Source organism: Dermochelys coriacea, chromosome 9 (assembly GCF_009764565.3).
Source record: "Dermochelys coriacea isolate rDerCor1 chromosome 9, rDerCor1.pri.v4, whole genome shotgun sequence".
Classification (NCBI taxonomy): domain Eukaryota; kingdom Metazoa; phylum Chordata; order Testudines; family Dermochelyidae; genus Dermochelys; species Dermochelys coriacea.
In genome coordinates this window covers 98,547,070-98,572,098 of record NC_050076.1, presented here as the reverse complement: position 1 = coordinate 98,572,098, position 25,029 = coordinate 98,547,070, and the positions used below count along the sequence as shown (strand labels likewise).

The following is a 25,029-nucleotide window of genomic DNA, read 5'->3' as shown; positions in this document are numbered from 1 at the left end:
TCAGGGCCATACAGATAGATAGTATATATAGGGTTTGGATGCGGCCACCATAACACAGCAAAAGCTGCATATGTAGCCCACAGTGGTAAATAGGTTGAGAACCACTGATCTAGGCTAATAGTTTGAAATGTTCCCAGGTGACTTAGTAGCCAACATCTCACTGCAAGTCAATGGGCTTTAGTGCCTAAGTCACTTGCGAAAATAGACTTTAGGCTCCTAAATTACAGCTGCTTTTGAAACCACACCCTCCTATCCCGGGTAAAAAGATGAATCTAAGGAATTGTTTGGGTGAAACCTTTCACATGGGCAAATTTTATGGTTGTGGCTTTCATAAAGAGCTAAAAAGTGCCCCATTCTCACTGCATTCCATTGAAAACGCCACCTGCATCATCAGTATTTAGAGAGGGCTAGTGCCGCAAATGTGGCCATACCAGTGAGCTTGCAGCTGTTAGTGTGGCCAGACTGCAGTGCTTTCCCTACTGTGCTCTTGGAAGGCTGGTTTAACTCAAAGCGCTCTACATCTGCAAGTGTAGCCATGCCCTAAGTAGAAGACAACCAGATGAAAAGTTGGGGGCGGGAGGTGAGCTGAAACAACAAGCAATGTGCCTGAGTGGGCCGGGGTGGGAGGAGGGGAAAGATTAGCACGTGTCTTGTTAGTCCGATTTCTGGGGTGTGTGTGTAACATACTGGTTAATTGTCCTGTGTCCTCCCCTGTGAGGGTTAATCCACATAGGTGGGATTTTTCAATCAAGCCCAAAGGAGCTAGGTGCTCCACTTCTGTTCATCTGTAATTGGAGTCAGGCTCCTAACTGGCCGAGGCTGCTTTGAAAAAAATGCCAGCCACAGGGGATAAGCGCCTAGTTCTGCTGTCAGGCAATGGAGTTAACACCTTTAGCTCATGGTGTAGACTCGTTACCTTTTATGTTAGTCACCCCTCTGTGAGGGGACAGCTGGGGTTTGTAGGGGGTCATAAAGCAAGACAAAAACTCCTGGTAAATTTAACACTACACAAATGCTGACTCCTTCTGCACTGACAAAAAGGAGCATTGGGGAAAAATAATGTGTCATTCTTCCATCTTGGCCCGACCTGATACCAGAAAAAAACTCAGGCCTGCCATTTAGAATAGTGACATAGCAAAAGCTGCCTAGACAGCTTCTTATGGCTTTTTGTTATTGTTACGAGGGTTTATGATTATACCCACATACTCAGCCTCCCAGTCAGTCAGGTGGGGGTGCATGTCAGGAGCTGTGGGAGGAAGTTGCGTGATTGGAGAGGCTGAGTAGTACACACCATATCAGGCACAAGGAAGGAGGCCCTGAGGTAAGGATGAAGTGGAGCTTGAGGAAGTGAGGGCTGCTGTGGGGGAAGTAGCCCAGGGAATTGTACATGTCATGTTTCTAAAAGGTCAGATACCATAGCTGATACTATTAGGGTCCCTGGGCTGGAGCCCGGAGTAGAGGGTGGGCCCGGGCTCCTCCCCCCACCTTTGCCCCCTGATTAATCACTGAGACTGGGAGACAACAGAGACTGTGCAAGGAAGAATAACTTCTCCTCACCTCCCTCGCTGGCTTATGATGAAAATGGCTCAGTAGACTGTGACCCTTGTCCCTAGAGAAAGAAGGGTTACGTGGAGGGTCACAGTGAACCTCTGAGGCTAGAGAAATCCACCAGGAAACGCGGGACTCACGGAGACAAGGACAGAGCTTTGTCACAAAGGCTGCCTTGCTCCTCTCTCAAGCCAAGGTCAAGCAAGCAGTTAGGAGGGGCAAGTGGAGATGGGCAGGTATAAGAAACACTAAATGCCAAAGAAAAGACTTTTCTTGGCCACAGCACGACCGCACTCCTTACCCCTCCCATGGGGTACAAAAGAGGTGGGATGAAGACCCTCCAAAACCCTAAAACATGACCATAAGTTGTAAGGGGTGGGACGGGGCGGGACAGAGGCATGCAATGCAGGTATTTTGGGGCCTGCTAAAAAGGAGGAGGTGGGAATGGGGAACAGGCTCTGCAGTGTCAGAGCTGGGAATGGAACACTGGAAACAGACTCTGCCAGCATGTAGCACTATGGATATGCTTGCTTGGAACTAACCCAATAAACATCACATAGCCTGAACTTCGGACTTCTGGTCTTCTGCTTTCAGTCTGCGTGACAAGAACCAGGGGAGGGGGTGAAGGGAAGGCCCTCTTGAAAATCCCACTAGGAGTGTATTGCTAAAGTGTGTAAGCAGGTTGAGTGTCTGACTCCCATTATACACCCGAATACCTTTGAAAATCTGGCCCTTGGTGTTTACCACACAGCTGGTGCTACAGGATATAATGACTGATAGAAGAGCATTCTGCAGAAGCTCCTACTATAAGTGAGATCCTTATATATCCAAAAGTGGATGGTTCTCATAGGGACGCCGTCTAGACATATCTGAATGAGTGAAGAGCACATCTCAAACAGTTTGGAGGCTTGGCTGGGATAAGCCAAACTACTTAGTAGGGAACAAATCTTTACTGGAGGGGATAGACCAGATAACTTAGTATGCTACTCTAATTTCTAGCTAAAGTTTATGGATAACTGTAAGAGTCTCCCTTTCTTCTCTGTTCTCTTTACCTCCAGATTTGCCTTTTCACCCAAATCTAATCAAAATCTTAACTTTCTCTTTCCTTTGTTGCTTAAATGCTCACAGTAACTCAAATGCTCATGGCTGGTCGACATTAATGTATGCACTGGTGGTGACACCAGTAGTAAAAATGATGGGACATTTTAGGGAAAAAAAGTCTAGTATCCACAGTGCCCATGGGGTTTGCACAGGTGCTGGGGACAACACCATTTGGCCTGCCAAACCCTGGTTATGTTGAGAGGGACAGAATGCAGGCAAGCCAAAGGTGAATGTGTGGGGCTAGAACTTAACCCCACATACCTTTTGCTTGTAAACTGAATAAATTTGATACAGAAATCAAAGGGACATGATGAAAATACCACCTCATAAAGGGACAACTTGAGTAGCTTTGAGATCTAAAGTCTCGGCCAGTTATATTTTCCCCATGACCCTACTTTTCATAGGGCTTCAAAAGTTCTTCTAGAGAATATTAGACTTCTTAAGTAATTAGCATGCTGTTTGCAGTCTCAGCTGGGTATATAAGAAGGTATAGGGATTTTATAGGGACAGTCCTGATATTTGGGACTTTTTCTTATATAGGCTCCTATTACCCCCCACCCTCTGTCCCAATTTTTCACACTTGCTATCTGGTCACCCTATAATATGGGCTCCACTACGGAAGGACAGGTTTTCATTTGTACTGTGAATAGTATTCCAGGGGTGTAAACCGCTTCACATAAAGCTGTTTACAAACCAAAAAATGTTATATATAATATTAGTAACACTCATAATTTGTATGTATCTGACTGTCAATTCTGTGTCTCCAAGTAAAAGTCAGCAATGTACATTGTCTAATAAAACAGCAAGCTTTTTTTTAAAAAAAAGTACATCTTAATATAAATAGTTTATTCAGTGCATGATTGTGTATACAACAAATAATAAACAACTCTTTTGTACAAGGCAGACAACTGCTTGTACAAAACTATGTCAGGTTTGGAGCACAGAATCCAATGATGGTTAATGCACAAAATCTTACACCTCATGCAACTCTATGCCAATATTCCAACTTTCTCCCATGCAACAGATATGATGACCTAAATGGAAACCTAACTAAATTTTTAAACAATTTTTCCAATAGCATGTATGAGTATATGTTGTTTAGGGGTAACCTGTCCTAACACTTCCTCCTACACAAGAATCACGTGTCCATTACAGGGAAAGAAGGACTTTTACAAATAAGACATTTCTTATAAAAAATTAAGTCAGCTTAATTCCGCAGTTTCTGTCTTTAGAAAAGACGCCACAACAATAGTTTAACATGGTACACAAAATGGAATTAAGATAAATCTACATTGGAGGATTATTTTATCCCTTTACGTTATTTTCCACTGACTCGGGTTAACAAAACAACTCAATTCCTACAGACTGGGGTCAGCACAAGAACTTTACCAGAATGCTACAAATCTATAAAAATTTATATTTCAGTGTGTTTAAAATCATAAGAACACTGTTTGCTTGAGCCTGAGACACCGACTCTTAGTTCCACCCCTGAATTTATTATTGTTGTTTTTTTAAAGACACAGCTTTAAAGGCCCATTGGAGTTGAGAAATCAAAAAGTTGCACAAATCCAAATTAAAGGATACCTTTGTTATCAAGCCTTAGATATAAAACAGTAAGCCAAGAAAACAATAGAGTTTACATTTTTGTTGTTTGCCCCCATAAAACATATAAGCGTTAAAATTTCCTTTGAAGAGCAAAAGTGGTCTTTTTATTTCTTGGTTGGAAAGCAAATTCTTATCAGCAGTGAATGCTGCAAAATGTTTTTGTTTAGTTTTCCACAAAGCATAGGAGAGAAAAAGAGAGAGAAAAAGAGAGAGGAAAAAGAGCTGGACATTTCTTCTCTGAGATTTATTCCACAGTTATGTTTTGTTGGCTATCCAGGTGCCTTGTGATATGCACACGCATATTCTACATATTTGGGATATATCCTTTGACAACCAGAAGATCTAATGGCTGATAAACGAGTGACCTATGCAAGTTCGGCGGCTTGTCCTGAACAATTGAACGGTTTGGATGAAAGACTGCTAGTAAGAATTCAACGGCATCCAGAGGTAAGGTTCCATTTACAGAGCACTTGGCTTGCCTTAACCTGGCTACGTTGATTCATTTTGACTCATGGATTTCCCCCCATTTAACACTCCTGAAACACTTCTGCTTTTTGTCGGGGTCCCACTTCCAGATCTTGAAAATTCTGTGAGATCGTGAAGAGAAGGTTCTTTGTACATGGCCACTGAAAATCAGAAAGAAATAGCAGCACATCAGCACATTTTATATGCGACTTCTTTTGCCTCTGTTCTTGGCTATGCAATTTCAAGGGCTAATTAGAACTTTTCATTCAATAATAAGTAACATAGGAGTAGTAAAAGAAATGTATTCACTACGTGGATAAGATCATTAGGAGATTTCTCTTTTTCTACATGCAAACACTCATGAAAAGAGAATTTCAAAGGTTCATATTAAGGGGCAAAATATTAGAGGCAATAGCTAAAATACGCACATAACCACTTTTCTCTCTGCAAAATTATGTAGGCTAGATTTTCACAGGGCGTAAATCAGCCTAGCTCCATTGACTTCAATGGATCTGACCCAACATTTGTGCATATGGTCCAGGTAAATGACCACAAAAATGAACCTTCAAGTTTTCTATTAAATACACAAATACAGTGGTTTTGTAAGTGCACTGGATTCCGCTGAGAATCTGGCCCTAAATAAGTAAACTGTAAAGCTAGACTAGACGTAAGTTGAAATGGCCTGTCTATCCATCCAGGGTTGTGCATCTTGGAGATAATCTCTATGATTTCAAATGGCATTTGCCTTAAGAGGTTACTCAAATAAACCTGGGGACTAAGACAAGGCATCATCTATGTCTCACATGCATTGTTTTTAATGTTTGGGTGCTGGTACCATATGTTTAATAATTGTGTAGTAGAGATAAAATGTTACCATCTGAATATTATACCAAGTTAATAAACATCCCTGAAGCATAAAACAAAGCATGACATGATACATCTTTCTGCTGGTTGCCAGTTGTACTATCTAGGTGAAATCTTTATGGACTGTAATGGACATACTGGGAACTGGGTTAACATGTATTTGAATACACGAAGCAAATTATATATCACGGGATGTAGTCAAATCTGAAAAAACAGCTCCAGTTACATTAATGGTATGCTGCAGGGTTTTACATGTCTATGATGTAAATGGTTCAACACTTAAAATGTATTTTTTTCAATTAAATATTTCTGATATAATGTAACATCATTTCATAGCAGTTGGAAAAACTAAAGAAATTACCTTTTAAGGGTTTTGGAAGAAAGTGTGCTGCGGGTTTATTTTTCTTCACGTGGTTTCCTTTCATTATTTCACCTTCTTTGTTAAGACCCAGATACCAACCCCTGCCAGACTGTTGCTGTCTGTAGATCATTGAAGAATATGTCACATAGTAGTTTTCAAATACTGATTCCTTGAACTTGCATTCAGGTGTGAAATGTTCCTGGAAGAAAGTAACAGATCAATACCTGCAGTGCTGAATTGCACATCAGTTAATACAAGATGATTTGATATTCATTGCCTTTCAGATGGTTAAAAGACATCCCTTCTCCATCCAATTATGGAACACTACCCCCTAAAAATATGACCACCAGAGTAATACAATTTGAAACCCATGAAAGGGTGCAGGGAGCAACTCAAAGAAGCATAATAAAGTCTTGCTGTCCAATGAGTACACTCAAACTTGATAGTGAGCATGCACAATGGCAATATAAACCAGTGGTGAACTACTGAGTGTTAAAAGGAGAAATGTCCAGTAAAAATTCCAAGCAAGGTTGCAGTGAGTAAATTGGTCTCTTACCAACCACTTGATGTTATTAAATTAGCTTATAGCAATTACCTCATTGTCTAAATTATTTATACCTGTTGATGAGCACCAGCATATTACATGCTGAATGTCCTTGAAGCTTGCGATAGCTATTGGAAAACTAGTATGTGAGCTCAGGCTCTGATCTGAGAACCATGCAGCACCTAGTTACAATGGCCAGGGTTAAAGATGAAGCATTAACCTTCAATTTGAACTTCAGCGCTTTGAAAGGAATGATGTGGGCTAATGGTTAATGAGCAAGATCGGAGTTGCCTCCTGTTTGTAAACCTGGCTGAGTGACTGACTCTCATCCTGTAATTCTGGCTGAGTCAGTTAACCTCTTGTTGGCATCGGAGGCCAAAGAGTAACAAGAAGGAATTGCACTGGAAACTGGTAGCTGAGCTTTCGAAGATAAATACACTGTTTGCATCTATCTGCATGGTTGTTGCATCCTAGGCCCTCTCTTTGCTTCTAGGGCAGAGCTCTCCTCATGCAGCTGATGCCCAGACCAGCGGGGCTGCCTGCCAGCACAGAGCCCTGCCTCTTCAGTGCACTGGACACCCACTAACTGCCTTAGGAGATGATGGAAGGTCAGCAAATAATAATAAACCAGATATCAATTTGCAGTCTACTCCCCAGCAACAGCAGTGCTACCCATCAGCCTGCCCTCTGCCCGTGTCATACAAAAGGCTAGGGAGGGCAAGAGAGTGAGGGGAGGCTGTGCCCTAGGCTATCCCTGTACAACTTTCCCAGCAGGAGTCACTGTGTGTCAGCAGTGTAGAGCAGGCCAGCATTTTTTTGTGCAAAAAACGTTTATTTTTTATTTTTTTAATCAAAATTGGTCATTTTCAAACATTTTCATAGAAATTTTCTTTTCTAAATTCTTTGATTTTATATTTTTGACCCAACCCCCCCACCACAATTATTGTGTGTACCCTTCCCCTTCCTTTCTCTCCCTTTTCCCAAGGCAAAATGGAATGGGGGGGAGAGTAAAAGGAGGGAGGGGGGGAGGAAGAGGAAGTGGGGGAGGAGAGAAAAAAAACCATTTTTTTATTTTAATTTTATGTCGAAAAATTAGAAATATTGAGACAGCCAAAAAATTTCAACATTTTTGTGAAACGTGACAGTTTTTGGACCAGCTCCAGTGTACAGTGATAGATGATGACAGCTAAAAGAGCTGCCTGCCTGTAGAGTCTGCTCCGGTTGCTGGGACCGTCCTCTACACCACTTTTGCGCGCAGGCAACGATGGGCACTGAGCTAACATGAAGAAAGTAATTTCCAAAACAAGTATAAAAGAAAACCTTACTACAGGCTTTGTGTTTTCAATTTAAGGCTGAGACTTTTCACAGCGAGACACACAACCCTAGACTCCTAACTCCACATTGTGGCCACATAAATAAGTGGCCTTATTCTCGGAGGTGTTGAGCAGCCCCTGCATGAAGTAGTGGGGCCTCAGCCAAGCTTGTGAACTTTGGCTTAAATCTATATCTACCCAGTCTGGCTCTCTGTGACCGGGTGTGTGTTTGGGGGAGTGTGTAAAAAATACACACACACACCCCCACACCCACACTCACTCCAGTCTCTGAAAATAATGAGAACAAAGATACAGGTGGGAAAGTAAAACTTGGAAAATAAAGCCTTGAATTGCATCACTGAGAACACTCTTAAGTTGAGGGGTGCAGGATTAGACCTTATGCAAACAAAAAGGCATGATTCAATATTTTTTCCCAAAGCAAAATAAGTGATATGATCGTTAGTTTTAAATACAGTATTAATTAGTATGTCCAAGGCTGTATCAATGAAAAGGAGCACACTTTCTTTCAGTGTTGACCGCCCATATGCATCATTGTAGCTATTCTAAGACATGACTAGGCTCAACACTAAGAGGCCATGCTGTAGTTGTAAACAATACCTAAGTTCCACATTAACAGCAGCATTTTCACAATATGCATCCCAAGGTCAACACAGTAAGTTTAAAAACAAAAAAGTAAACCATTTCCCACAGCCTTTGCCAGGTTTATGAGCCAATTCCACTGCAAACCTACCATTGGCTCCTTCAATCTTTTCCAGAGAAACCAGTCACTGATTTACCAGCCGCCAACATCTAGGATTTGTTGTTGTGAGTCATTTGCATGTTGGTGGAAAAGCAACAGTGTTTTTTCCATCTCTTCATTCATAAATACATGCTTCACAAATGCAAATTCTTTTACCTAGGTTATAGCAAAATATCTATCGTCCTTTAAAATTTAGATCCTTTTTTTCAGTTGTCACATTTTTTGTGTATTAATTTCCTTTGTTTTTTAACAGTATTCTGAAACAAAGAACTATATGGGGAAAATAACTTCCCTGAAGTATAAGGGAGTAGAAACTATGGATGAAATCCTTGACCCATTGAAGTCAATGGGAAAACTCCGACTGACTTCAATAGGGCCAGGATTTCACCTTATGAAATAAAGGGGTTGTTTTGTTTTTTAAAACACTGCTCAATGCATCCTAGTGGCTCATTAGTCCCTAGCATAGTTGGATATATTTTAGAACTGACAGGATAATCAAAATTATAAATTGATGAGCTATGCCATTTCTGTTTAAAAGACAAAAACATTTGTAAGGTTCTAATGAAATCAGTAGGAATTTTGAGTAAGAACTGCAAATGATGCATGTTTTTTTAAAACAGCTTTCAAGCAGCAAACCTATACGCCAAGTCTCAACCCATGAGGTGTTTACTCTGGAGTTATAAATCCCTTAAAGCAAGGGGTTTATAATAGAAACACTAATGCAATTTTAACTATTGTAGTATGGCTATTGCAAAATGCCACTGTATTTTTCCTAAAATTTCTGAGTTTAATCTTGCTTGCCTTCCTTATATATGTCATCTCGTTGGCTTCAACAGAGTTATTCATGTACATAAGGATTTGACTTTAATTATGTCAGTACTATAGTAAACACAAGCAAGAAATAAATTGTGAAAGTATCTTGAGAGTAATTTTGATTGAAAAAAATCATAAGAAGTGAGAGGCTTAAATTAAATGAGTCAGAGCTGGACCCAGTTTCCTGAATATTCCTTTCGGAGAAAGAGGTGCTATTTTAACATTCCTTTACAGATTTGTATTACATCCTTTCGCCCCCGTGTCTTTGTGCAGGAGAAGAAACAGAATTCAAACCCAACTGATAGGCAGTCACTTTAACAAAAAGTGCATAGCAAGCAATGTTATCCCTGTTCCTTCATGTTAATTAGTTAATTGACAGTCAGCTTCAATCACTATCAAAGGGGGACAGTCACCGTATTTTATATGATTTCCAAATAAAACCCTTCTACCGCATTACTCTGTCCATTGCTCACTGTGTTAATAAGGAATATTGTGAGTATATCATCCAATTAAGAGCAGTAAAACAGAAAACAACAGTGTGCCACTGAGTGATTATGGCTTATATACAGTAATTTGCAGCTGTTTACAAAAGGCTTGGTGTATTCAGTGATGGAGGTTCAGATTAGGAACTGAAACCACAACATTTGCATGCTGTCTTCCCCTCTCAAGAAGCCAATTGACTTCAGAGTGCACTGCTTTCACATGGAGTGGCTACACTTGGCAGTAACAAGGAAGCAGGTATCTCTTCCCTCCCCCCCCAGATTAAGTGTGTGACATTCTCACCACAGGATTCGTCAAAAGGCTGCAGTAAGGACTGGTACACTCCCAGCACTTTGTCTGGTGTGACAGAGGATAAAGGGTGGAAACAGAAAGGAAAACATTCTAAAAAGCCTATTTCACCCTTGATTTCTCTTGGCTTTGTTGCTCCGGTAACAAGCGGTGCTTGGCGCTATGATGCAGCAGAGAGCCCTATTAATGCCAGACATCCCTTCGACAGCGCACGGTGGTCTGATGGCACAATGCCATGGTAATTCCTCCCCCACTTGCAGGAGGCAATCCCTGTACCTGGCTCATCCAGAAACTCAGTGGTCATTAACATGGGTGTGATGTTTTTTAAAGGTGAACTGCATCACACACAATTAAAAGACAGTCCCTCCAGAGCTCCACCATGTCTAATCTTCTCCCTCACATGCTGGGCTACCATATCAGTTTTCTTTTCATTGTTTTTTCCAGCTTTGGGGGGAAAAAAGGCACCTAATTTAATTGACTATTTTGGCATTCAGTCATGCTTCTCTGGCTTGACTAACTGCTATTCTTTCTTAGCATGTGTCCCTAGCTACTAAAAGACGAGACAAGCATTCTGAACGTCTTTGTCTTTTTAAACATCTATCTGATGCCTTATATGCTGTTTGTGGCAGCAGAAATGTGTTATTTCAGGAACGCAAAGTGGTGCATTTAACACATTTATTTTTTACAAGTATTTGTTTCCATCAATTCAGTTTATTAACTAAAAAGAAAAGGAGTACTTGTGGCACCTTAGAGACTAACAAAGGTATTTGAGCATAAGCTTTCGTGAGCTACAGCTCACTTCATCGGATGTTAGTCTCTAAGGTGCCACAAGTACTCCTTTTCTTTTTGCGAATAGTTTATTAATTAATAATACATAAAATCTTCCTGCCTGCTTAAAAAACAAAAGGGGGAATCTTTGCAGTAGGAATGCTAAATAGCTGTGTTTCTCACAAGCAGGTGTTTTATTGGTACAACACAAGGCTAGAAATATTTAGCAACAGAGCAACTAAAGAAAATACCAACACTGATAACCTCTCCTCCCCAGTAATTTACGGTCTTGCACCCCAATCTAGCCAATCACTTAACTTTCAGTAAACCTTTCCCAGGTGTCTGGCTGGTGGGTCTTGCCCACATGCTCAGGGTTGAACTGATCACCATATGTGGGTAGGGAAGGAATTTCCCCCCAGGTCAGATTGGCAGAGACCCTGTGGGGTTTTTGCCTTCCTCTGTAGCATGGGACATGGGTCACTTGCAGGTTTAAACTAGTGTAAATGGTGAATTCTCTGTAACATGAAGTCTTTCAATCATGATTTGAAGACAGCAGTAACTCAGCCAGAAGTTAGGGGTCTATTTCAGGAGTGGGTGGGTAACATTCTGTGGCCTGCAATGTGCTGGAGTCAGACTAGATGATCACGATGGTCCCTTCTGACCTTAAAGTCAATGAGTCTAAAACCAGTCTTGCAATAGTGGATGGGGCCCTTGACAAATGTATTTTGATTGATATGTTTCGGGGCAGCTAGCACACACTGTTTTTGTTGGTTAATTTTTTTTTGTACTGCAGTGAAGAAATGCAAGTTAAAGTGATATGAAGAATTCAGATGGAATTCCTTGATTCAGATTGGGCCCTTTCCTACTGAAAGCAATAGGTTTGTCATTGGCATCAGTTAGGATTAGGAGCCTATAATGTCTTGGCACAACCATACACAATGTGCAAGACAGCAAATACATGGGATAAATGATCATAAAAACACTTCTCTTCCTTCGCTGTTTTTGCTAATCAGTTTCAGCTGCTCCTGATATTACAGAAAAAATGAATGTTTCTGAAAGGAATATGACATGAGAAAATGTTCTGTACATTTTCTGTATGTTCTGTACATTAATCCAAAACACATACAGGAATAGATTTCCCATGGATGGTCACTGAGAATTTTACACCCAGCATCCAGAAGAGGTGAATTGTCCATCTGTAAGTAATGGTAGTGAAGGAATTCTTTCCTATATAGGTTCTTAAACTGCTTTCCTCACTGTAGTGTCTGAGTGCCTCCCAGCCACGATTAACATTTGTGTCATGTGTGGTTTGTTTTCTCTCTCATCCCCTCCCCAGGAGGAGAGTTGTGTGTGGTGCCTACAGTGTTTTGGTTTGGTTGAAAGAGTGGATTTTTTGCATTTAAAAAAAACCATACACACTGCCGTGTGTTAATGTTGAAGGCAGATAAAAGAAGTGCACCTTGTACTTCGAATGAAGCTGGTGAGGTTTGTGATGGGTCCTATAGTTCCTGTGGGAGTTTAGTGTCTGGAATCCAGCATTCTTGGTCAATGTGAACATGGTTTAAAAAGTCCCCTTCCCATAAAGACTTCAGGGCTGTAGTCCTCTAGCTACATGAGAAATACCTAATGACTGCAGGTGACATCCAATTTAAATAGTGCCAGGTAAACAAAGTATTTTGTCTGTTGGGAGAAGACAAACTGTGGTTTGCTTCACCTTTTAGTGTCCCAAACTGGCTGGCTGTACATTGCATTGCACATTTGGGGAAGCTGCTTCTTCCACAGCAGTGTGGGTGGCTGATACAAAGCATGGAGATGGTGGAATTATACTGCAAAGAACGGTGGACAGAAGGAAGTACTAAGTGATAACCCACTACCAGTTCTCTTATTCAAATGGGCTTTTAACAAACGAGTTTCTGCCTGAAGTTAGAACCCTGAAGAATATACATTCATTGTGTTCTTTATAATATGACTGAAATTGTAATTTTCAGGCCTCTGTTTCCTTCTCCCAACAGTAAAACAAAAGCTCAAGTCAAAAAGCTGATGCAGAAACATCATTGATAACCTCCAAAAGTTCACAGACTTCCAGGCGTCAGTGTGTACTGATGAGACAAATATTCCCTTTGTTAACCACACATTTGGTTACCAGTGTGGGTGACAGAAAGTTTCTTGCTGTTATCCAAGGAGTAGCATCTCAAAAAAGTCTCTAGAAATTGTGGAATGAAGCATGCACCAGGGAAATCTAAAAGTTACAGATATGATATCTCATAAATATAAAGGGAAGGGTAAACATCTTTAAAATCCCTCCTGACCAGAGGAAAAATCCTTTCACCTGTAAAGGGTTAAGAAGCTAGGATAACTTCGTTGGCACCTGTCCACAATGACCAATGAGGAGACAAGATACTTTCAAAGCTGGAGGGAGGAGAAACAAAGGGTCTGTCTGTCTGTGTGATGCTTTTGCCAGGGACAGAACAGGAATGGAGTCTTAGAACTTAGTAAGTAATCTAGTTAGATATGCGTTAGATTATGATTTCTTTAAATGGCTGAGAAATTAGACTGTGCTAAACAGAATGAATATTCTTGTCTTTCGCAAAAAAGAAAAGGAGTACTTGTGGCTCCTTAGAGACTAACAAACTTATTTGAGCATAAGCTTTCGTGAGCTACAGCTCACTTTATCGGATGCATTCGGTGGAAAATACAGTGGGGAGATTTAGATACACACACAGAGAACATGAAACAATGGGTTTTATCATACACACTGTAAAGAGAGGTTTCAGAGTAGTAGCCATGTTAGTCTGTATTCGCAAAAAGAGAAGGAGTACTTGTGGCACCTTAGAGACTAACAAATTTATTAGAGCATAAGCTTTCGTGAGCTACAGCTCACTTCATCGGATGCATTTGGTGGAAAAAACAGAGGGGAGATTGTATATACACACACAGAGAACATGAAACAATGGGTTTATCATACACACTGTAAGGAGAGTGATCACTTAAGATAAGCCATCACCAGCAGCGGGAGGGGAAAGGAGGAAAACCTTTCATGGTGACAAGCAAGGTAGGCTATTTCCAGCAGTTAACAAGAATATCTGAGGAACAGTGGGGAGTGGGGTGCAGGGAGAAATAACATGGGGAAATAGTTTTACTTTGTGTAATGACTCATCCACTCCCCGTCTTTATTCAAGCCTAAGTTAATTGTATCCAGTTTGCAAATTAATTCCAATTCAGCAGTCTCTCATTGGAGTCTGTTTTTGAAGCTTTTTTGTTGAAGGATAGCCACTCTTAGGTCTGTAATCGAGTGACCAGAGAGATTGAAGTGTTCTCCAACTGGTTTTTGAATGTTATAATTCTTGATGTCTGATTTGTGTCCATTCATTCTTTTACGTAGAGACTGTCCAGTTTGACCAATGTACATGGCAGAGGGGCATTGCTGGCACATGATGGCATATATCACATTGGTAGATGCGCAGGTGAATGAGCCTCTGATAGTGTGGCTGATGTGATTAGGCCCTATGATGGTGTCCCCTGAATAGATATGTGGACAGAGTTGGCAACGGGCTTTGTTGCAAAGATAGGTTCCTGGCTTAGTGGTTCTGTTGTGTGGTGTGTGGTTGCTGGTGAGTATTTGCTTCAGATTGGGGGGCTGTCTGTAAGCAAGGACTGGCCTGTCTCCCAAGATCTGTGAGAGTGATGGGTCGTCCTTCAGGATAGGTTGTAGATCCTTGATGATGCGTTGGAGAGGTTTTAGTTGGGGGCTGAAGGTGATGGCTAGTGGCGTTCTGTTATTTTCTTTGTTGGGCCTGTCCTGTAGTAGGTGACTTCTGGGTACTCTTCTGGCTCTGTCAATCTGTTTCTTCACTTCAGCAGGTGGGTATTGTAGTTGTAGGAATGCATGATAGAGATCTTGTAGGTGTTTGTCTCTGTCTGAGGGGTTGGAGCAAATGCGGTTATATCGTAGAGCTTGGCTGTAGACAATGGATTGTGTGGTATGATCTGGATGAAAGCTAGAGGCATGTAGGTAGGAATAGCGGTCAGTAGGTTTCCGATATAGGGTGGTGTTTATGTGACCATCGCTTATTAGCACCGTAGTGTCCAGGAAGTGGATCTCGTGTGGACTGGTCCAGGCTGAGGTTGATGGTGGGATGGAAATTGTTGAAATCATGGTGGAATTCCTCAAGGGCTTCTTTTCCATGGGTGCAGATGATGAAGATGTCATCAATGAAGCGCAAGTAGAGTAGGGGCATTAGGAGACGAGAGCTGAGGAAGCTCTCTCTTACTACAGGACAGGCCTTTTTTAAGGTGGCTGTTTAAAGCTATTCAAATCTTTGTCATATTATACTAGATCGCAGCTGAGATGGGTTAGTAGGCAGAGTGCAAATGAGTTTATCAAAGATGGAAATTGTTGAAATCATGGTGGAATTCCTCAAGGGCATCAAGAATTATATAATTAAAAAAACAGTCCAAGAACACTTCAATCTCTCCGGTCACACGATTACAGACCTGAGAGTGTCTATCCTTCAACAAAAAAACTTCAAAAACAGACTCCAACGAGAGACTGCTGAATTGGAATTAATTTGCAAACTGGATACAATTAATTTAGGCTTGAATAGAGCCTGGGGGTGGATGGGTCATTACATAAAGTAAAACTATTTCTCCATGTTATTTCTCCCCCCACCCCACTCCCCCGCACCCCACTCCCCACTGTTCCTCAGACATTCTTGTTAACTGCTGGAAATGGCCCACCTTGATTATCACCACAAAAGGTTTTCCTCCTTCCCCCCCTCCCTCTTGCTGGTAATAGCTCATCTTAAGTGATCACTCTCCTTACGTGTGTATGATAAAACCCACTGTTTCATGTTCTCTGTGTGTGTATATAAATCTCCCCACTGTATTTTCCACCAAATGCATCCGATAAAGTGAGCTGTAGCTCACGAAAGCTTATACTCAAATAAATTTGTTAGTCTCTAAGGTGCCACAAGTACTCCTTTTCTTTTTTGCGAATACAGACTAACACGGCTGCTACTCTGAAACCTGATTCTTGTCTTTGTGTCTTTCTTGTAACTTAAGGTTTTGCTTAGAGGGATTCTCTATGTTTTGAATCTAATTACCCTGTAAGGTATTTACCATCCTGATTTTACAGAGGTGATTCTTTTACCTTTTCTTATATTAAAATTCTTCTTGTAAGAAATTGAATGCTTTTTTCATTGTTCTTAAGATCCAAGGGTTTGGGTCTGTGATCACCTATGCAAATTGGTGAGGATTTTTATCAAGCCTTCCCCAGGCAGGGGGGTGCCAGGTTTTGGTGAGGATTTTGGGGGGAAAGACGTTTCCAAACAACGCTTTCTCAAAAAATAAACCCGGGCATTTGGTGGTGGCAGTGGAAGTCCAAGGGCAAATGGTAAAAATAGTTTGTACCTTGGGGAAGTTTTAACCTAAGCTGGTAAAAGTAAGCTTAGGAGGTTTTCATGCAGGTCCCCACATCTGTACCCTAGAGTTCAGAGTGGGGAAGGAACCTTGACATGATAGAATTTGTCTCTTTCTGACAGTACCAATCTGAGGCCCCAGTCCAGCCCTCACTCATATGAGTGATCCTACTGACGATTTATCCATGCAAATAAGCGTTGCAGGATTAGATTTTGGGATTTAATTTAGTATATGTGTGGATGATGATAATAATAATCCATTTTTTTTTCTTTCAACTTTTCTGGAAGGAAGCCAATAGCAGAATGTGAAAATATTTTGCATTCATGAATTGTGTATTTATAAATGCCTAGGGTAAAAACAAAAAAGAGAGTTGTGTGATATAGTCACTTGGTTTGCCTAGAAGTTAATAGCATATAGGGCAATATATATGCAAAAATACTTTGTACCAAATAAAAAGACAAAATAGCTTTAAGGAAACTGATTAATTCTGGTCACAACTCAGACTTGCTTTAGTAAGCAAGAAGATAAATTGTCAGGAACTTCTGCTTGGTTTTGATCTAATCAGCTGAACTCCTGAAATGTTCTTGCATAAAAAGAATTACATCTGCATTCAAAATGTATATCTATGGACAGTAAAAAAGAAGGAATCTAGTATGATCATTTGGTATAAAGACTTAAGTAGTATGAAGTTGGAATGGCCACATTATTCCAAGCAGATAACTGAACAGATCACCAAGGGAGAGAAAAATAATAACTAATTACTTATAGAAAAATCAAAAATGATTTTTCCCCAATGCCAAATTCTAAGGTCCAGTTTTTGAATACCTACCGGATGTGGAAGTTACTATATCAATGCAAAGCTGGAAATCTTCCGGTTCTAATGCTGTAAAAGCTCCTGCTTCTAGCCCAGATACCTGGGGTATCAGACCTTGAACCCAATCATTGATCAGGAATTAAATATTAACTATCCTGATCCTCAACCAAGGATAATTTGAGGGGTAGGGAATTCCACCCACATACGGGGAGCAGAAGAGAACCTCCCCTTTTTTAAGGTGGCTGTTTAAAGCTATTCAAATCTTTGTCATATTATACTAGATCGCAGCTGAGATGGGTTAGTAGGCAGAGTGCAAATGAGTTTATCAAAGATGTATGATATATGGAATTTATCCCATGGCTGTCATCACCATGTGTTTTGTGTTAGTCCCACCTGCAGAGGAACTAACTCAACAAATTAAGGAGTAAAAAATGTGGATCATTCAAAATCTAACAGTCTCAAAGTTGGTATTTATTAAGCAAACTTGGGCTGTAATTGCATGATAATATTCCACAGAGCAGTTGATCAGAATGGTCAGAAATTGGATTCAAAAGGATGCAGTGGCATGGACACAAATGATTCAGAAATACTAATTCAGACGAATGGATCAGGAAATGCTCTTAAATGTGGGGTGCATAATTACAGATTCCATGAGAACAATGATGTGGTATCCTTATGGGATGTAGTCTTTATTTTATCCACTTTAAACAAAATCCCAACTTTTCATTTCAATGTTTCCTAATTTCTTTCAGCACGTTGATGCAAACTAGGATTTCATTCTGTCATCGTGAATTTCTGAAAGACTCCTTTCAAGCTACACTGCTGCTACTTTGGCGATTTTTCTGCACCAGCAGTTCCGCCTTTTATTAACAGAGATTGATTTTCTTCATCTTTTGCATGTGGCCTTCCAGTGTGTATCCTCTGCATCATCACCCAGTAGCGTGTGAAATATCAACACCACAAAATGTGAAGACATCAACTTGCAAGGTTTTTTATTCATAGATTCATAGATACTAAGGTCAGAAGGGACCATTCTGATCATCTAGTCCGACCTCCTGCACAGTGCAGGCCACAGAGTCTCACCCACCCACTCCTACAAAAAACCTCACCTATGTCTGAACTATTGAAGTCCTCAAATCATGGTTTAAAGACTTCAAGGAGCAGAGAATCCTCCCTCAAGTGACCCGTGCCCCATGCTACAGAGGAAGGCGAAAAACCTCCATGGCCTCTTCCAATCTGCCCTGGAGGAAAATTCCTTCCCGACCCCAAATATGGCGATCAGCTAAACCCTGAGCATATGGGCAAGATTCATCAGCCAGATACTACAGAAAATTATTTCCTGGGTAACTCAGATCCCACCCATCTAGTATCCCATCTCAGGGGATTAGGCCTATTTACTCTGAATATTTAAAGATCAATTAATTACTAAAATCACATTATCCCATCATACCATCTCCTCTATAAATTTATCGAGTAGAATCTTAAAGCCAGATAGATCTTTTGCCCCCACTGCTTCCCTTGGAAGGCTATTCCAAAACTTCACTCCTCTGATGGTTAGAAACCTTCGTCTAATTTCAAGTCTAACCTTCCTTTTGGCCAGTTTATACCCATTTGTTCTTGTGTCCACATTGGTGCTGAGCTTAAATAATTCCTCTCCCTCTCTGGTATTTATCCCTCTGATATATTTATAGAGAGCAAGCATATCTCCCCTCAACCTTCTTTTAGTTAGGCTAAACAAGCCAAGCTCCTTGAGTCTCCTTTCATAAGACAAGTTTTCCATTCCTCGGATCATCCTGGTAGCCCTTCTCTGTACCTGTTCCAGTTTGAATTCATCCATTTTAAACATGGGAGACCAGAACTGCACACAGTATTCCAGGTAAGGTCTCACTAGTGCCTTGTATAACGGTACTAAAACCTCCTTCTCCCTACTGGAAATACCTCTCCTAATGCATCCCAAAACTGCATTAGCTTTTTTCACAGCGATATCACATTGGCAGCTCATAGTCATCCTATGATCAACCAATACTCCAAGGTCCTTCTCCTCCTCCATTACTTCTAATTGATGCGTCCCCAGCTTATAACTAAAATTCTTGTTATTAATCCCTAAATGCATAACCTTACATTTCTCACTATTAAATTTCATCCTATTACTATTACTCCAGTTTACAAGGTCATCCAGATCCTCCTGTATAATATCCCGATCCTTCTCTGAATTGGCAATACCTCCCAGCTTTGTATCATCTGCAAACTTTATTAGCACACTCCCACTTTTTGTGCCGAGGTCAGTAATAAAAAGATTAAATAAGATTGGTCCCAAAACTGATCCCTGAGGAACTCCACTAGTAACCTCCCTCCAGCCTGACAGTTCGCCTTACAGTAGGACCCGTTGTAGTCTCTCCTTTATCCAGTTCCTTATCTGCCTTTTGATGTTCATATTGATCCCCATCTTTTCCAATTTAACTAATAATTCCCCATATGGCACGGTATCAAATGTCTTACTGAAATCTAGGTAAATTACATCCACTGCATTTCCTTTGTCTAAAAAATCTGTTACTTTCTCAAAAAAGGAGATCAGGTTGGTTTGGCACGATCTACCTTTTGTAAAACCATGTTGTATTTTATCCCATTTACCATTGACTTCAATGTCTTTAACTATTTTCTCCTTCAAAATTTTTTCCAGGACCTTGCATACTACAGATGTCAAACTAACAGGCCTGTAGTTACCTGGATCACCTTTTTTCCCTTTCTTAAAAATAGGAACTATATTAGCAATTCTCCAATCATACGGTACAACTCCTGATTAACAGATTCATTTACAGATTCATTAAAAATTCTCGCTAATGGGCTTGCAATTTCAGGTGCCAATTCCTTTAATATTCTTGAATGAAGATTATCTGGGCCCCCCGATTTAGTCCCATTAAGCTGTTTGAGTTTCACTTCTACCTCAGATATGGTAATATCTACCTCCATATCCTCATTCCCATTTGTCATGCTACCATTATCCCTAAGATCCTCTTTAGCCTTATTAAAGACTGAGGCAAAGTATTTGTTTAGATATTGGGCCATGCCTAGATTATCCTTAACCTCTACTCCATCCTCAGTGTTTAGTGGCCCCACTTCTTTCTTAGTTTTCTTCTTATTAATATGGCTATGGAACCTTTTACTATTGGTTTTAATTCCCTTTGCAAGGTCCAACTCTACTTGACTTTTAGCCTGCCTCACTTTATCCCTACATGTTCTGACCTCAATAAGGTAGCTTTCCTTGCTGATCCCTCCCATCTTCCACTCCCTGTATGTTTTCTGCTTCTTCTTAATCACCTCTCTAAGATGCTTGCTCATCCAGCTTGGTCTACAACTCCTGCCCATGAATTTTTTCCCCTTTCTTGGGATGCAGGCTTCCGATAGCTTCTGTAGCTTTGATTTAAAGTAATCCCAGGCCTCCTCTACCTTTAGATCCATAAATTCTTCATTCCAAACCACTTCCCTAACTAATTTCCTTAATTTTTGAAAGTCAGTCCTTTTGAAGTCAAAAATCCTAGTTGCAGATTTATTTTTGTTAATCCTTCCGTTCAGTTTGAACTGAATTAGCTCATGATCACTTAAACCAAGATTATCCCCTACAACCATTTCTTCTATGAGGTCTTCACTACTCACTAAAACCAAATCTAAAATGGCATCCCCTCTAGTCAGTTCAGCAACTACTTGATGAAGGAATCCATCAGCTATCGCATCTAGGAAAATCTGAGCCCTATTATTATTACTAGCACTGGTCCTCCAGTCTATATCTGGGAAGTTAGTGCCATGCAAAACATTAAATGAAATTGTAAAATTCCCATTGATTTCATGGGAGCAGAGATAGGCCTATACCGAGCACTTCTGCAAATCCCATTCTTAAAATACTGTGTGCAATTCTACTGTCCTTATTATAGGAAAGGCTTAATTGCTAAGACTGAAAGTGCAGTGGGAAGTAACCAAAAATGATGCAGGGGATGGATTGTAAGAAAAGATGAGAGAGATTTCACCTCTGCTGGTCAGAAAAAAAAAAAGTAACGTCAGAGAGCTCTGTAAGAAGTATGTATTGGAGATAGCTGAAACGACCTACAATATTTAATTAATAAATAAGCAATTGGGCATAGAAGTAATTTAGGCAGCATTTATTTACAGGGCATTCTTTCATAGCAGGGGGATCTTTTTTATTTGCACAATAAACATCCAGTAATAGTGGGATATGCAGAAAACTGCAAACAAAGCAATAAATCAGAGTACGTAAATCCATTCAAGTGTGGTTGGGGAAAGAGAAAAATGTGTTGTGTCAGAGCTACAAACTATATATCTGTGCTCCAGCAGTGCAATTTTGTGGTTTTGTTAGGTATCTTTGGATCTATAAGAAAGCCCTGGTAATTATTTACTTGACAGTGTTCTTTGTACAAAGTCAAATATTCAAACACCTCGGTCCTTCCCCCCAATAAAATAAAAATTCAGAGGGTGAGCTGAAACAGAAAGTATATTAATCAAAATGCAGAGCTTTGCACAGCTCTAAGAATCCTGGAATCTTTTTCCAGCCTTGCCTCTGACTCACCTGTGAAAACTTGGGCAAGTAACTTTGGGCCAGATTTTTAATGATATTTAGGCTCTCAACTCCCATTGATTTCACTGGGAGCTGGGCACCTAACTACCTTTAAAAATCTGGCCCTTCACCTCGTTGCTTGTCTTACTGCATCTGTGAAATGGGTATAATATCTAATTTTCTCAAAGGAATGTCATGAGGCTTAATTTATGTTTGTAAGCAGCTTTGAAATTTATCCATGATAGATACTTCACATGTCCTGTTGTTATTGTTCCATTGTCTTTTAGTTTATTCCTTACCTCGAAATGTGTTGATTTACGAAAGCCATGCCTAATTGGAGGTGAGTGAATTAGTATATAATACATGAGGAAGGAAAATGCTCCTCTCATAACTGCAGAGGAAATGAATCCCATTAGAGAAGAGCCGTAATGTGATTTAAATGTTTTGCAGGATTCCCAAGAGACCACCTCGCAGATGTCAAACATGAGCCCCTTTCCTAAGCCAGAGTTGCCGTACTGCTAGTTTACTCAGCATGAGTAAGAAAGGGAGAAGATTTGTGTTACCGCTTGTATGCTTCTGCACTGATGTGATAAAAATAAGCATCCCCATTTCCTGGGTGAGGGAGAGTAGAGGAGAGTCTTTAACATTTCTTGACTGGTCTAGCCTCTATAAATATTTTAATGCCCTTCTAACATACATGTCTCTCCTGTTTGATTTTGATGGCTTAAGGGCATAAAGATTTCCAGTCTTACGTCAAAATTGGAGTGAAAATGTAATATCCTTTTAAGATAAAAGGAAGACTCTAAAGCACTATATGTTTTGTAAAGCTCAGGAAAGGTTCTTTAAGCAACAAATGCTGGTAGTTCTGCAGTAATTTGAAGGGTATAAACACTAAGAAGAAGAAGAATTGCAGATGGTGCAAAGCATTTAGCTAGGCGTGACAGAATTATATCGGCCAAAGGAAAATGTGGGCTGAGCTAAAGAAAAAACTAAAAGCATTTGCTTCATGGTGTAATCCTGATATTGACAGGGAAAGGCTTAGCTGACCAATAGGTTTTTCCATATCTAATTTTTATGATTTCATACTTAAAATTGTAACATTACTGCTTTCAAAGGCTCTAAAGGACATTCTTGTAAGACTCCGATGATAGATCTCCACATGGAGTAGTTATGTTTTCTGGGATTTTATCAGATAGGTTAATTTTCTGGATATCTTTCCAAAATGTTAAGCCACAAGACAATAATCAAAGTATTCTTCTTTGTCATGGTACGCTACACCAATTGAAGCCAGTGAATCTACTCATGTGAGTATGACAAGCAAGATCTGGCTCTCTTGGTATATCAAAAGCTGGGATTGCTGAAAAGTGTATCATCATAGAAACCTCAGGAGGTCATCTAGTCCAACCCCCTGCTCAAAGCAGGACCAATCCCCAATTTTTGCCCCAGATCCCTAAATGCCCTCCTCAAGGAATGAACTCACAACCCTGGGTTTAGCAGGCCAATACTCAAACCACTGAGCTATCCCTTCCCCCCATATGGAAAGTTTAAAATTACAATGAAATCAGGTGGACATGTGGGATCATAGAACTATAGAGCTGGAAGGGACCTCAAAAGGTCAGCTAGTCCAGCCCCCTGCATTGAAACAGGACCAAGTAAACCTAGGCCGTTTCCGAGAGGCATTTGTGCAACCTGTTGTTAAAAACTTCCGATGAAGGGGATTCCACAGCCACTATTGAAAGCCTATTCCAGAATTTAACTATGCTTATAGTTAGTTTCCTTAATCTAAATCTTCCTTGCTGCATATTAAGCCCATCACTTCTTGTCCTACCTTCAGCAGACATGGCGAACAACTGATCACCACTCTCTTTATAATGGCCCTGAACATATTGGAAGACTGTTACCAGGTCCCTCCTGAGTCTTCTTTTTTTGTAACTAAACATGCCCAGGGTTTTTTTTAACCTTCCCTAATAGGTCAGGTTTTTAAAACCTTTTATCCTTTTTGTTGCTCTTCTCTGGACTCTCTTCAATTTGTCCACCTCTCTCCTAAAGCATGGCATCATACTCCAGCTGAGGCCTCATGAATACACAGCAGAAAATCTACAGATCATCTTGAGAAAAACATGCCCTTGATATAGCAGGCTGGAAGCCATCCAGACTGCAATGACTGCTGAAGTTGCTTATCCTTTCCTAGTTCCAAACGTTTCATGCAGGGGATATGGAATATGACATACCCCTCATCAATTCCTTTCCAACCCGAGAGTATGAAAAGAACTCCAAAGTGGTGGGATGGGGGAATGTGCCTTTCTTGAAGCAACATACTTCAGTTATAGGTTACAAACTTTTCTTCCTTTGGGAATTATCTCTGCTATCCTCCTTTCTTAGGAGATCATCTAGCAGAAACCATCCCACAGAGGCCTAAGCAGCATTAAATGAAGACAGCAAATTGCTCTCCTGAACTGGGCATCCAGTCTGCCTTCTGAATAGTGCAGAGTAATACTAATAGAGTTTAACTGGTGGCCCAGTACCCTTTCTTTTTGTATTATCAGAGAGAACAAATAGGAGCACCTGGCTTACCTTCTCTGTGCATTCTTTCTCTATCACTTCTATCTTGGCTCTTCTTATTCATCTCTCCTCAAAACTAAGCATACTAATTGTTTTAGGTCTGTCCTCATATGGAAGGTTTTATGTATCTCAAAGTGTTTTCATTGCCTGTCACTGAACCCTTTCCATTCTTTCTGTATATTTTAGAGCACCAGCCACAAAGTTCATGAAGAGTGTGTACCATCCCTTCATAATGGCGTTATAATACATTCACAGTCATTCTCTGTCACTTTCTTATGCCCATATTACATTGTTTGCTTTCTTGCCCCATACTGTGCATTTATAGAAAGAGTGATATCTTTTAAGGTGTGCGTGTCTCACTAATAAATATATTTCAGTTTTATGGTATTTCTGATCTTTTGATCAGTTCATGTGCCAAACCAAAGAGATTAAAGACTCAAAAGGCAAATGAAAGAGTCTTTATCAAGCTGGCAAAGAAAACTGAGCGAATGCTTTATAACCTAAATATTATCCTGCCACAAGTTGCAATCAGATTCCAAGCAGTATAAAATTGAAATCCTTTTGCTGTCAAATTGCTAAAACTCATATTTTTTGCACAGCCTTCTAAAACGTTCCACACATTTAAATTAAAATGAAATGCAAGTTGGAAACACCCATATCTAACAAATTCTGGTCCCAGTTAACCACATATACAAGCCCCATTCATTTCAAGGGGATGTGTGTTTGTGTTTAGCTGG

General features: G+C 40.3%; 1 protein-coding gene and 2 long non-coding RNA genes across 9 annotated transcripts in view; 2 read left to right on the top strand and 1 right to left on the bottom strand.

Moving 5' to 3' along the window:
- LOC122455762 overlaps window positions 1-4,664 on the top strand; it is an 81,307-nt gene extending 76,643 nt beyond the window's left edge. The window contains exon 2 of the long non-coding RNA XR_006274219.1: window positions 4,532-4,664. This is a non-coding gene — a long non-coding RNA (uncharacterized LOC122455762). The remainder of the gene's footprint in view (window positions 1-4,531) is intronic.
- FGF13 (fibroblast growth factor 13) overlaps window positions 3,475-25,029 on the bottom strand; it is a 374,326-nt gene continuing 352,771 nt past the window's right edge. For all 7 annotated transcript variants that reach the window (XM_038417611.2, XM_038417618.2, XM_038417614.2 and 4 more), the window contains 2 exons: window positions 5,945-6,143; window positions 3,475-4,880 (listed from right to left, as the gene is read on the bottom strand). In XM_038417611.2, the coding sequence (XP_038273539.1) occupies window positions 4,744-4,880; window positions 5,945-6,143 (336 nt within the window). In that variant the 3' untranslated portion in view covers window positions 3,475-4,743. The remainder of the gene's footprint in view (window positions 4,881-5,944; window positions 6,144-25,029) is intronic.
- On the top strand, window positions 12,479-23,098 carry LOC122455763. Its single transcript, XR_006274220.1, has 3 exons — window positions 12,479-12,490; window positions 16,249-16,250; window positions 20,957-23,098. It is a non-coding gene; the product is annotated as an uncharacterized LOC122455763 (long non-coding RNA).